Here is a 12,700-nt window from a genome sequence, read left to right as displayed (position 1 = left end):
AAAATGTGGATTTCAGGTTGTGTCGTGCTAACCCTGTGAGTTTAAGCTGCTAGTCTGAAACTGGGCAGCCCTAACCTGTATTAGCTCTGGCTATGTGTTCCACAGGGTGGAACTTAATTTTGATTTGAGTTCCTGGGGTCAAATCCAACTGGAAATGCTGGCTGATTCCCCATGTGTGCACAGAGGTGAGAGAGGACGCACAGGAAGGAGATAACTGGGGCCAACTGTGTGGCAGTGTCTGCTGATGGGGGGTGCACAGTAGTCAGCAGGTCATGCTGGAGGGCTGACCAGATCCAAGCCCCTACAGGCAGCAGTGCTGATGATGCAAGGTGTTCCTTGGCTTTAGATAAAGCATGTGATGGTATGTAAGTGCTCCAATGTATTTCAGTGTTTGCTCTCCTGATAGATTACTATATTATTTTATGACTGAAGTTTGGTGTAAGATTGCATTCACATCAAAATGCATGTGCTACTCCACATGTAATTCAAATGGCACAGCCCAACTCTTAGAGTGAGACCTCTTTTTTTTCTCTGGTTCCTTCTGTTGAAAAATCCTAAAAAGCCCATGCTGTTACAGAGAAGTTAACAACCTCCATGTGCCGCACAGCAGATGGTACCGTAATGGTGGAGGCGTTTTTTACAATAACCTTTTTTCACATGGGAAATTGAGGTGTAGAGAAGTCTCCTTCTGATGCTTGAGAATGAATCAGTGACGGAGACAGAACACACGGGTGCAGGAGTTCAAGAAACAGCACTTCCTTAAGTTTTAGGGGTTGAGCTCATTCTGCTGCCAGGTCCCTTGGAGAGCAGCAGGTTGTTTTCTGGGAGTTCAGCTCCATGGAATGGATCTCGCTGTAACACAGTGGTGTGAGTCTTCTGAAGTAGGATCCATGGAAAGAAAAAGTGTCGCTCCACACTGTCTTTATTGCTCAGTGCTGGTGCTTTGGGCAGCTTTGCAGCCAGCCATGTAAGTGATAGTCTCCTAATGAGAAGTGAAGCACAAGGTCAGAAGGTCCTTGTGGAACCGCAGAGCATTCCCTTCACAAATACTTCCTTGGAGGAAGGAGGAATGTGAAAAGCGCAATATCAAAAGGATCAGAGGACTGACCATCCAGAAAAGGCAGTGAATTATTCATAGTAATAGCCAGAATTACTGGTGAGATGCCCAAATACCAGATTTATACGTTTTCGTATAAATCTTATCTCCGAAAATTCTGAATGAAAATACATTTGTAAATACCAACGTTTCCCAGTGGGCTCCCCTCTAAAGGCAAGGGACCTACGTCAGCTAGAGAGCTATTCCTCATGAATAAGAGCCACTGAAATTAGATCAAACTACAAGACAGTGACAATAACAGCTCTGATTTTTCAGAAGAGCTGAATGACTTGTATGCTACACTTTTGCAAAGGCTGTCAATGGCACAAGAGGAGCTCTTTAATGCTGATCCCTTCTGAAAGCCTGGGCTTGACAGCAAGTGCTAAACCCCTGGGATGCCTGACCCTCAGCTCTACTGAAACTTTAGCATTGGTTGTCCTAGACCTGAATAATGAACTTCACAGCAGGTCCTCTGACCTGAGCAGCCAACCCTATGTTGAGATGTCCCAGGATTTTCCAGTTAAGTGGTAGATCTGATAGGTGGCATCTAACCTAGATATATCATTGCTTTTTTGTTGTTTTTTCTTTCTGCTATGCCTATTCCTGAGGAGGAGCAATGCAAGCTTGTAGTGACTACAACAGGGCTTTCAGAAGTTTGGGATAAATGTCAAGTGTTGTGTTATTTTGGCCCCAGCATCCAGCAAGAAAATGGCCCCAAGGAGTGTTGGTTTTTTGGGCTTTCACTCCCTTCTTGTCTGTGCTCTGCCAGTGCTTCTTTGTGTGCCTCCAGAGATCTCTATCTCACTGTTTCACAACATAAGCCATGCCTCCATCACCACATACCCCACTTCCTAGCTGTACCCATTGTGATTCAGAGCATTCAGATGCTGGAGGGGTCTTTCCCCACCACCTGTGTTCAGGCATTGGGCATGCTTGTGCACCTGGCTTTGAGGACTGTTGTTGTCCAAGCTATGTGACTCTGAAAGGGAACACTGTGCCTCCTCGTGTCTGTTTTGAATCGTCTGTGGAGGCAACGCCATCACTTTTAACTTGCTTTAGCTTAACGTGCAGCATCTGTTCTTATTTAGAGCTATTTTAGGACCTCATTTTCATTACCTTGGCTCATCCCCTTGTCTAACCAGGGTGAAGGATCAGCCTAGAGAGTGAATTGACCACCTGATGGCAAATGCTCTTTTTTTACGATCTCATTCCTATGCAAGGGACATTTTTGGTACGAATCATTCATTACCGGTTGGCTGACAGTGGAGCGAGGGTGAGGAAAATGAAGCAGAGGGCTGTGCGCTGCCCTGCTCTGCCTCCTCCAGGCAGGACACGATGTCCGAGGGAGTGCCCTAGGAGCACCACATTTATTTTAATGGCATGGTTTGAGAAGTGAGATCTGAACCAGCAGTGAGGGCAGCAAGGGGAGGACATGCCACAGTTATAAAAATTACACTGAGATAAATCAATAGAGGGAGGAAGAGAGATGGCAAAGTCAGACATTGTTCCTTTGGAGGAGAAGGAAACAATGCTTCCATAGTCATGGTTGTTTAACACTGAAAGGGAACGAAGACCAAGTCAAAGAGGAGCTGTCAGGAGCAGGTCACAGCCATCAGTATGGGCGGATGGACCTGGATTCAGGCTGGGGTCCTGGTTCAGACAACCACTGAGTGCCAGACGTGTTCCTGCATGGCACTAATTAGCACCTTCTCCATCAGACTGAAAAAAAGGGTAAGGAGCAAACTGATTTGCAGCAGCAGCAGCAAGCAGCAGAATGCTGAGTTAATGATGTGAAGAAGTGCCAGTCCAATCCAAAGAGGAGCTACCTCCCAGAAGTGCTAGTTATGGGTTAGCTGGATACTCTGTCTCTCACTAAAACCAAAAGTTCTCATTATGCTGGAAACCCTGTTTTCTGTCTACAAAATACTACAAAAAACAAATGTTGAACCAGTTGCACCAAAAAAAGAGGTGGATCCATAGCAGCTCTTCCCAAGATTCTGTTTCTAATCTTCAGCAACATGTATCTGCCCAGGAACCCTTAGTGTCTCAGTTATTCATATAAATGATTTACACTCTAAGTTCTGTATTTCACAGGATTAATGCACACCACCACTATGGGGACACGCACAAATTAGGTGTATAGAGCACTGCTGGGCTTTGTTCTGATAAACAACAGAAAAAGCTGTCTGTTTGTGTTCTCTGGTTAGCTGGCAAATGGCTTTACTTGCCTATGTTTGAAATGTGTAGCTGAACTTAGGACTGGATTTAGTCAGTGTCTACACAGTGTTTGGCTCTTCCTACGTGTGATGTGGATGTCCTGACCCTGAGTCAGAGATGAGCTAGGAAAGTTGTCAGTGGATACAAACATTGGCTCCCAAATTCTAGAGGTAAATGTTCTGACTGAGTCTAAATTGGTGGCCTCCAGACCAGGGGACACGGCTCTGCTTTTCCTGAATCCCTTTCAGAAAGTTGTATTCTTCTTTCTCTTTCACAGGAATACACCATTGATATCTTCTTTGCTCAGACATGGTACGACCGGCGTCTTCGTTTCAACAGCACCTTGAAGGCCCTCACACTGAACACTAACATGGTGAGCCGCATCTGGATCCCAGATACCTTTTTTAGGAACTCCAAGAGGGCTGATTCCCACTGGATAACCACTCCAAATCAGCTCCTCCGCATTTGGAATGACGGAAAAGTGCTCTACACACTCAGGTATGTGCAGAAGGTACTATAGCTGGCTGCTGAGGTGAGGAAGCAAGGAGATGGTCAAGGCAGAGTTTTCCAGCTGTTCTGGGACAGAGTAGGGGAGATGGTTCCCAGTGCCGATGTTCCAAGACATGCAATACTGGTTGCAGAATGGGCCTCCTCTTCCTAAGAAAAGAGCTCCCCCCAAAATGTTAACTATTTTTCTGTATCGTACTGAGACAGAAGTCAGAAGTATAAATGGTTTCCAGCATGAAAATAGTTTTAATTTTTGTGTTGGTCAGCCCAGTCATTTTGATTTGATAATAAACATCTGTGCTTTTTCCCATAAATTCCCGCTCTCGGAAATGAATCTGAAATGCTCACTAAACAAAAAGGCTTGTTGAATGTGAAAATTAGATGTTTTTCCTCACTTTGAAAATATCCAAACATATGCTTTGTTTTGCTGCTGTTTTGAAATGTTCCTGCAACCAGACTGATCTTCAGCAAATTAGTGTCTCTCTTTTAAGGAAGCGAGAATCCCTCTGTCACATTATGGTGTTGAAATCAAACCACCTTCACTAGCACAAAACATCAGCCTCGCTCTCTCTCCCTTTCTCTCTCAGGCTGACGATCGAGGCTGAATGTCTGCTCCAGCTGCAGAATTTCCCAATGGACACTCACTCCTGCCCTTTGGTTTTTTCTAGTTGTGAGTATCCATATTTTAAAAATAGTTTCAGAAGGCAAGTAGAGAAACTTCAGCACAGTAAAACTCTTTTTAAAGAAGACCCTCTTCCCTTTTATCTGCATTTTCACCTGATTTCTGTGTTCCTCTTCAAACGCCATTACTGATCATTCCCTAGAGCATCCTCCCAATCTTGGTCTAGAAGAGGTATTCAGATACAGATTCACAGCACCTCTGAGTTTCTTCTTTATCTGGGTGGACAATTGGAAGTTTTTATTTCACTGACCTTCTTGTCGTTCTGATCTCCTAAACAACATATTCTGCATTGCAACTTCATTCTCTTCCTGCTCTCCAAGGGGACAGAGTAAGGGAGACTCAGCTTTGAGTACTTTCAATACCCATTGGTACAGAAATTGGTAATTTTGCCTTTTTGCACTGAGAGATTCTTGTCCTCATGCATTGGTTGGAAATCTGATTTACTCATTGTAGTCCTGTTTTGGCCTCTCCCGCTTCCCCTGCCACAGAGGAGATGCAACTCACATGGCTCTGAGTTGCTTCTGAAGGAAGCAACTGAGGAGATACCATTGCCTCATCTTTTGCCATCCCTCATTCTTTGCTAATTAACTGTACATGCCATGCATGTACATTCTTGATAATTAGAAACACACTTTGATTTCGCTGCCAAGCTTTGCTCCTTTCCTCCTCTGAGGAGCTTTTTTGTGGGAGTCAAAGTCTCTTCTTCACAGTAGGCTTGTTTCTTTGCCAAGAAAGCCAGAACCAGGAGAAGCCATGCTCCAGCCTGCAGGAGCCAGATCTCCTTCTCAGTGGAAGACACAACCCTTCATCTCCATACATAGATCAGCTCCCAGGTCCAGAGCAGGAACAGCCACGTTTCTTCCCACGCTGGCAGCTCTGTATTCTTGGTGTACTGATATCTAGGAAGGAAGAGTAGCCATGAGGACTGGTGAAGGCCATGTGCTGCCAAGGGATGCTGAAGCCCTTAAAGACTTCATGCTGGGGGAGTCCTGCTACACCAACTCAAGTCTAATTCCCACCACTGCAGTCATTGGAAAGGCTGTATTTCTAGCACTGCTCTTTCCTTTCCTAGGACTGAAAGTGGTCAACAAAGAGAGATGCAGTCCCTGCACCCATTGAATGCAGGGACGCCTAAGGTGATCTGATCAAGGGCATCAGAAATATCTACCTGAAAACTTCATGTTTACAGAGGATCTAGAATACGATGCAAGTACTTCTGCAAACGAAGGTGGTGTATGAGAGGGAGGCACACCATGTACTCTCTTGCTGATGCCTTTCCCCTTTCCCCAGATGGCTACCCACGTGAGGAGATTGTCTATCGATGGAGACGCTATTCCATTGAGGTCTCTGACCAGCGCACCTGGAGGTTGTACCAATTTGACTTCACAGGGCTGAGGAACACCTCGGAAGTTCTCAGGACTGGAGCAGGTGAGGCAAAGGGAGACAGCCCAGAGAAACACCAATACATCAGAGACCTTGTCAGATGCAGAGGCCACCAGACAACTCTGCATCCACAACTCTGTGGGTGGAAGGCGGGTCATAGCAGTACAGTTAGAGGAGCATTAAGAAAGGAAAGGTGGACCTTTGCTAAAAGGAGCGGAAGTAATGAAAATGAAAGGTGCAGTGAAGCCAAAGCAGTGTAGGCCAGAACACAGACACTTAGGAACACTTAGGGGGTGGCAGTGCTGATGTGAATGGAGCTATCCCTAGTCAAAGGGTTATGAGAAAGAAGTAGGTGGATGCTATGTAGATTCCTGAGTGATTATAATCAGAACACAGACGGAGAAATCAGAACTTGAAGATCTCAATTCTGTCTTGGTCTTTCCTTCTGTAAAGTGGTGTGAGGCTGAACACCTGAACTATAATTTAGGAGCCAGAAGAAATGCTGCATGTGTGAAGGAACAAAGAAATGGAGGCACTTCAGTTCCTCACATCCCCTTTCCTTTCCATAGACAACCAAGGAAAGCCTCTTCGAATTGCTGACTATACAGTCAAATGTATGTGGTTCTTATTTTTCAGTCCCCTGAAGCAGCAAGTTCGAGCAGTGCTTCTCCCACCTTGGAGAGTGCTACTATTGCCAATCCTGTCAGACAGCCTCTAACTTGGATAGAAAAGCAGCACAAACCAGGATGAGGAGTGGTGCAGTAGAAGTGTCTTGAATGCACCAGTTTGCCGTTTGTAATTCTCTTTCTTGGTAATTGCTTGCAGGCTCCATCTTAACCCTAGAGTTGTCGGGCTGCTTTCTTTCAGTCCTCACTATAAGCCTCTGAAAAAGAGGAAGAACTTCAGCTGTGAGCTGCAAAATGAACAATTAGGATGTCTACCACCACGTAACTTTTCCAGGGGTAGAACCAGAATCTAAGAACTGATTGAAGGACATCTTCTTTGTCACAGCTCAGGTAGTTAGTTGACAAGACAGGCCATGTAGCCTTGTTATAGCTAAAAAGCTTTCTACAGAAAAGAAACCATTGAAGCAATCAGCTGAAGATGAATACTCTCCTGAGTTTCTTCCTTGAAACTTTCCCCAACAGTGTGCTTTTCAGTGTGCATGGCCAGCCAGCTGGCCAGTTAGGCAAATACAAAATCAGCTCTTAAATTGGTCATGAAGTCAGAAAGTCAGACAGCCACAGAGCCAGCCTGCCAGGAAGGTAGCCACAGAGCCCACTAACTGGTAAAACAGCAAGCCAGCACAATGCCAGCCAGTCACAAAGCCTACCTCAACCAGGCACACATCTGTGAAGCTAGCAAGCTGAGCAGTCACAATGTCAGGCACAAGAACAGCCAGATGGGCACTTTAAACAACTGGTAAACTGCAACAGAAACGCTCCGAATTCTGAAACTTTCTATACCTTAGTAAGCTACATGTTATGATTCCAGTGTCTCTTCTTTTTTTTCTAGGGGAGTACATGGTGATGACAGTTTCTTTTGACTTAAGTAGACGTATGGGTTATTTTGCCATTCAGACCTACATTCCCTGCATCCTGACTGTTGTTCTCTCCTGGGTTTCCTTCTGGATCAAGAGGGACTCTACACCAGCCAGGACATCTCTGGGTAAGAGAAGGGCTGTTTCATATATGTTGCTTGTTGACTACTGTTGCAACACTAGCAGACTGGAAGTGTTGGAGTATGAAAGCTCCTAATGCATTTAGGTATTATTCAGCTTAGTGAAGTTCACCCCTCTTTCTTTTCATAGCACTGTCCTTGAGCTCAGCTGAATTTCTATCTATCTGTGCTTGCCTGAACTACTGGACTTCTTTAAGATGGCAAAAGAACTCACTTCTTGATCTAAGTTCTGAACACGGTCTTCTCAAGCAGACAATGTGATATTCTTATGCTTGAAAAGGGAGAGGAAAGGGATGTACTGCGGCATTGCAGCACTGACTGAATATCTCCAGCCACATGCATACCTTCTACATCTCCTCATCACTTCCCAGCTGCTCAGTGTAGGTCTAGTCACATAAAGGTTGTAGGGAAATGAGCAAAGGTGCTTGGCTCAATAGAATCTCAAACTCCAGCAGGAGCTGGAAGCTCAGTAGGTACAGACTTTGTTAATTACACCATAGTGGGAGCTCAGAGAATGCCAACAGTTCTACCTGTTGTTTAGATCTGCTCCGCAGTCTACAGTGGCTCTTTGAGCCAGGATAAAGCTCATGTTGATTGAATCCTGCTCTGATAGGAGCTAGAGAGAGCTTTACAAATCTTTAATGCGCTTCAGCTGCATCTGTATTTTGCAGAAAGCTCAGCTTCCCAGTGCTGTCCCTCCAACCTGCCCATCTGACTTTCCCTTTTATTGAAGGTAGCATTCCCAGCCCTGCCTGCAGGCCTTTGCAGGGTGAGGAGAGACACGGGGCTGTCAGCATCAGGCAGGACTATTCAGAACCCATCCATTCTGAACATTCCTTCCCACCTCTCTATCAAAATCAATTTCTTTAGAGTCCTGGATAGGGTCAGGAGGAAAAGAAGGGTGTCATTTCCAATGGAGGTGAAGGTACACCATAGCCCATGGCTGTGGAAGGAGTGAACAGCAAGAGGCACTTACTGTGGTGAGTGTCTCAAAAAATAGAGGCAGGCTCCCACAGGAGGCAGGGCTTTGCTGTAGCAAAGAATCTTGGCACATCAAGAGTAATGTATTCTTCATATATATGATCCCCACTACATTTCAAGCCCATTGGCCTACATTAAAGTGATGTTAACTGGACCAGCTCCATTGGCATTTCAAATATGTGGGAAGTCACATTGCAGTTGCTAATGCCAATGCAGTAGGAAAATATGAAAATCTCATGCTATGCTCCCACCCCGAGCCAATGGGGTGAACACCTGTGTGACAGGTGGATTTAGATGAGTGCTAGAGAAAGAGGAGCAGGTGAAATTCCACAGCTTCCTCCACATCCTAAAAGCAGTAGCTGAGAGCACAATACCAACTCTTGGAGCTGATTGTGTATTGGTTCCTAATGCCTGATCTCTGAAAACAGGTTTGTGAGCACTAATGCTACTTAGAAATCCATTCCAAGCCCCATTTGAGCCACAAGAGATTCATTACAATCTCCCATCCAGTTCATGAGCCATTGGGCCAATTTTATCCTGGGGACAAATACTCAAAGGGAGAACAGTTCATCCACTGCCTGCCCAAAGACATCTGCCTAGCAGTTATTTCCTAGCATCCAAGACATTGCACTCTGCATGCAGCCTTAAACAGAGTTCAAGGTCCATGCTCCTTTACTAGTACATGTTTATATATATATATATTTACCTGGGCAATGTTCTGGTTTCAAACAGCTCTTTTTCCATGGTGCGTTGTCAGAGGTTACTGCATGACCAGAGTCTGGCTAAGCAGAGCAAAAAAGGGATCAGACATCTAAAGGCATTTCTCTCCCACAGGAGAGGGAAAATTGAGGTGTTCGAGGGACTGAGAGCATGCTGAAGACAGAAGTGCTTTTCTTCGTTACCTGAACTAGCTTTTTTTTCTCTTAGGTATCACCACTGTGCTAACAATGACCACACTGAGTACCATCTCCCGCAAGCACCTTCCCCGTGTTTCCTATATCACAGCCATGGACCTCTTTGTGTCTGTGTGCTTCATCTTCGTCTTTGCAGCTCTCATGGAGTATGCTACACTCAACTACCTGGTGGGAAACAAGAAGCCACTGGAGCACAACAGCAGGAAAGCCAGACTGGTAGGTTGAAGCAGTCAACCAGCAGAGCTGCATACTGTTAGAACTGCAAGTTTTTTAGGAATCTCTCTCCTAAGCCTGCACTGGAAACTGCTGAAGTTGTTCAGTGCCTGACATGTACTCCTATAAAACAAGGAGGTCTCTGCTGGGGCCAGGAACCCTGTGTTCAATTGCTTGAGAGCTTGTCAGTATAGTTTACATGACTAAACATAAATGTCCACTTCAAGATAGAGCAATCCACGCCCAGGCTCTTCAGTCTTTACAAATTTAATCTTTAAGGATTACATAAGTATTTTAGGTCACAGAGATGCAGAGACTTACTGTCTTTTGTGGTCTGTCATCAGAAAATCTGCTGAGTGTGGAGACAGTGAACCCAGAGATGCCATAATCCTCTTGAGATCTGCCTAGGCTTAGTGCAGATACATCTGACACATCAGATGAAACAGACCTCTGAGCCGACACACAACTGAAAACAAAAAGACAGATCTCTACCTTCCCACACTCCTTTCCCAGCACAGGTGGAGAGAGCTCTCTCTTCCAGGAGGTTGGTGATATGCCTCCTCTACTGGGGCACGAGGTGAAGAATTGCAAACAGCCTTGCCCCAGCTATCCTCCAGCAGATGACAACAACCAGAAGACATACCTGGACTGTTGCTCTGCCCTCAGAGACAGCAGAGCTCGGGGGAATGAGCAAAGGGACTAGTAGAGCTGGAAAGGAAACGCCCTCCTTGCTGACTGTGGCAAAGTTGGGGAATCATTTCAAGTAGATTTTTGCTGCCTAAGTCTGTGCCCTAGGATGGCAGGGAGGAAACTCACAATCATGCAGGTAACTGCCAAATCTCCACAGTATGCCAATCAGATGCAGAGAAGGGAGATGAACATTCGTGTCCCTCCACTGAACTGTGCCTATGTAATGAACTGACCAACTGACAGTTGGATAACTTTTGGTGTATAAAACATGTTTTCTTGCATTTTCTTTTCCTTTAATCCACTTACCCTTCCTAATTACAGCCACCTGCTGGCGCACAGGTGATGCCATCCTTTACTGCTATCAACATCAACATCAATAACATCATGCACTGGCCTCCAGAGATAGAGGAAGATGATGATGACGACCCTGGCTCTCCATGCCTGGAAGGAAAGGAATGTGAGAGGTTCTTCTGCTGCATTGAGGACTGTCAGACAGGAATGTGGCGGGAGGGGAGGGTCCGCATTCATATCTCCCGCCTGGACTCCTACTCCCGTGTCTTCTTCCCCACTGCCTTCCTGCTCTTCAATATTGTCTACTGGATTGCCTATCTTTATCTCTAGCCATTCTTCCTCAGCTGGAATGAACTGGAGGCCAAAATGATGAACTCTTCAAGGAACATAGAGAGAACAGTGTCTCTTCTGTTTAGTTGATTGTCGCTCTGAACGTTCCAACCTTCTTCCAACTCTCTCATCTCTTCTAAGAAGAACCAGACAGCTTTTTTTTTCTTTCTTTTTTTTTTTTTTTAATCTCCAAACATATCTTTTTAGAGAACCTTCCCTTCCTCAAAACCCTATCTCCAGCACCACCAGCATTTGGCTCCTTGTAAGATTGCCCAAAAAATTCCTATTCCCATCTAAAACATTAGGGATTTTGTCAAGAACAAAACCTTAATGCTTCATTTTTCCATGCATACCTACCCCAAAATTCCATGAGAAGTGATTGCAAATGGAGTATTCTGTGTAGTTACTAAGTCTGCAAAGAAAATAAAGTGTATTTTACAACTTCTGTACCACCTACATCAGAATAGACTTTGTGGAGTGCTGAGAGCTTGGTGAGGCCAGAAAAAAAGGATGGTGAAAGAAGGTTGATAGTACAGGTTTCCCACAGTAGCTGTACTTGATTGGAATGTTTTGAACCTGCCCAAAAAACTGAGAGTGGCACAGACAAGGATGGAGTAGCCACAAGCCTCCACCAGCTCCTTGTAGGATATCTGTGGAGCATTCCTAATGCATCACTTCACTTGTTGTATCAAGTGGCATCCAAGGCACTCACCCAGGGAGGCATTTTTCTTCAGGTGGTGATGAAAAGCGCCTCACAAGTTTTAGAAGGCCCATCTGCTTTACTGGAGCAGGCTTTTCAGGGCTTGTGTTGACACTCAATTTATGATCAATACTTTGAGCAGTAAACACAGCTTATATTGAGCATAGCCAAAACAGGTAGAAAAGTCCTTGTGCTGTGAAGACTAGAAGCAGTTCCATGAATCCATAGAGCAGTAGATGTCTTTGGCTTGTCTCATGTGATCGGGGCCCTATTCTATCATACGTGGTAGCAGGGTAGTGCTCTCATTTACAAGGACACTTGTTGAAACCATCAGATCTGTGCATGGTAGTAGATGCTAACTTAAAAATAAGTATTAGAGAAAGGAACACTATCAGCTACAAGTGCTGCACTTACTGGTAGCGGAGAGAGCAAGTTCCTGCAGCTCAGATGTTTCCTTCCTTTTTTTTTTTTTTTTTAATTAATATTTAAATTAAAAACCAGATTTCATTAAAACTGAATGAATCCTTCCACTTGTCACCAATCCCTATCCCTTTCCTTCCCAAAATGAGGAAAGGGAGCAAGTGCTCCTTGGTAGCTCTCTTACAGATCAGACACAGAGATGGCTGCTTTGCAGGACCCTGGTACACTACAGTGGGACCTAAGGAAAAGGACAAGAGAAATGCAAAATATAGTCTCAGCTGGAAAGAAACTGCATGATGTAGAAAGGCAAATTCAGGTCCAAGGTATAAATCAGCTGTCTCCCATTTGTACCAGCTGCTGAGGTGGACCACAGCATGACTGTGAAAGGTAGTGTGCCATTAATGTTTGCTTACTTTGTAAATTACAAACAGAACCAATCTTTTTAAGAACAGCGTGTATTAGACAAATTGCTACTTAAAAGACTCATCATGATTAAAAAAAAGCAGGCATGATTGCAGAGAAAAGTTAGGAATGGTTGGCTCTTTGGACAGCTAATGGGTAGGAGGTTTTATATATTCTTAGAGAGCAATTTGATC

At 44.8% G+C, this 12,700-nt stretch overlaps 1 protein-coding gene across 1 annotated transcript in view; it reads left to right on the top strand.

Annotated features, from left to right (window-relative positions):
• The window catches only part of LOC116229460 (gamma-aminobutyric acid receptor subunit gamma-4), a 32,520-nt gene extending 20,398 nt beyond the window's left edge, over window positions 1-12,122 (top strand). The window contains exons 4-9 of the mRNA XM_031593933.2: window positions 3,591-3,811; window positions 4,408-4,490; window positions 5,793-5,930; window positions 7,401-7,553; window positions 9,474-9,676; window positions 10,685-12,122. Coding sequence (XP_031449793.2) covers window positions 3,591-3,811; window positions 4,408-4,490; window positions 5,793-5,930; window positions 7,401-7,553; window positions 9,474-9,676; window positions 10,685-10,984 — 1,098 coding nt within the window. The 3' untranslated portion in view covers window positions 10,985-12,122. The remainder of the gene's footprint in view (window positions 1-3,590; window positions 3,812-4,407; window positions 4,491-5,792; window positions 5,931-7,400; window positions 7,554-9,473; window positions 9,677-10,684) is intronic.
• Window positions 12,123-12,700: the final 578 nt, after the last annotated feature.

This window comes from Phasianus colchicus, chromosome 14, assembly GCF_987193195.1.
Source record: "Phasianus colchicus chromosome 14, bPhaCol1.hap1.1, whole genome shotgun sequence".
Lineage (NCBI taxonomy): Eukaryota > Metazoa > Chordata > Aves > Galliformes > Phasianidae > Phasianus > Phasianus colchicus.
The sequence above is the reverse complement of the archived record's forward strand: the minus strand, read 5'-3'. Positions and strand labels throughout refer to the sequence as shown.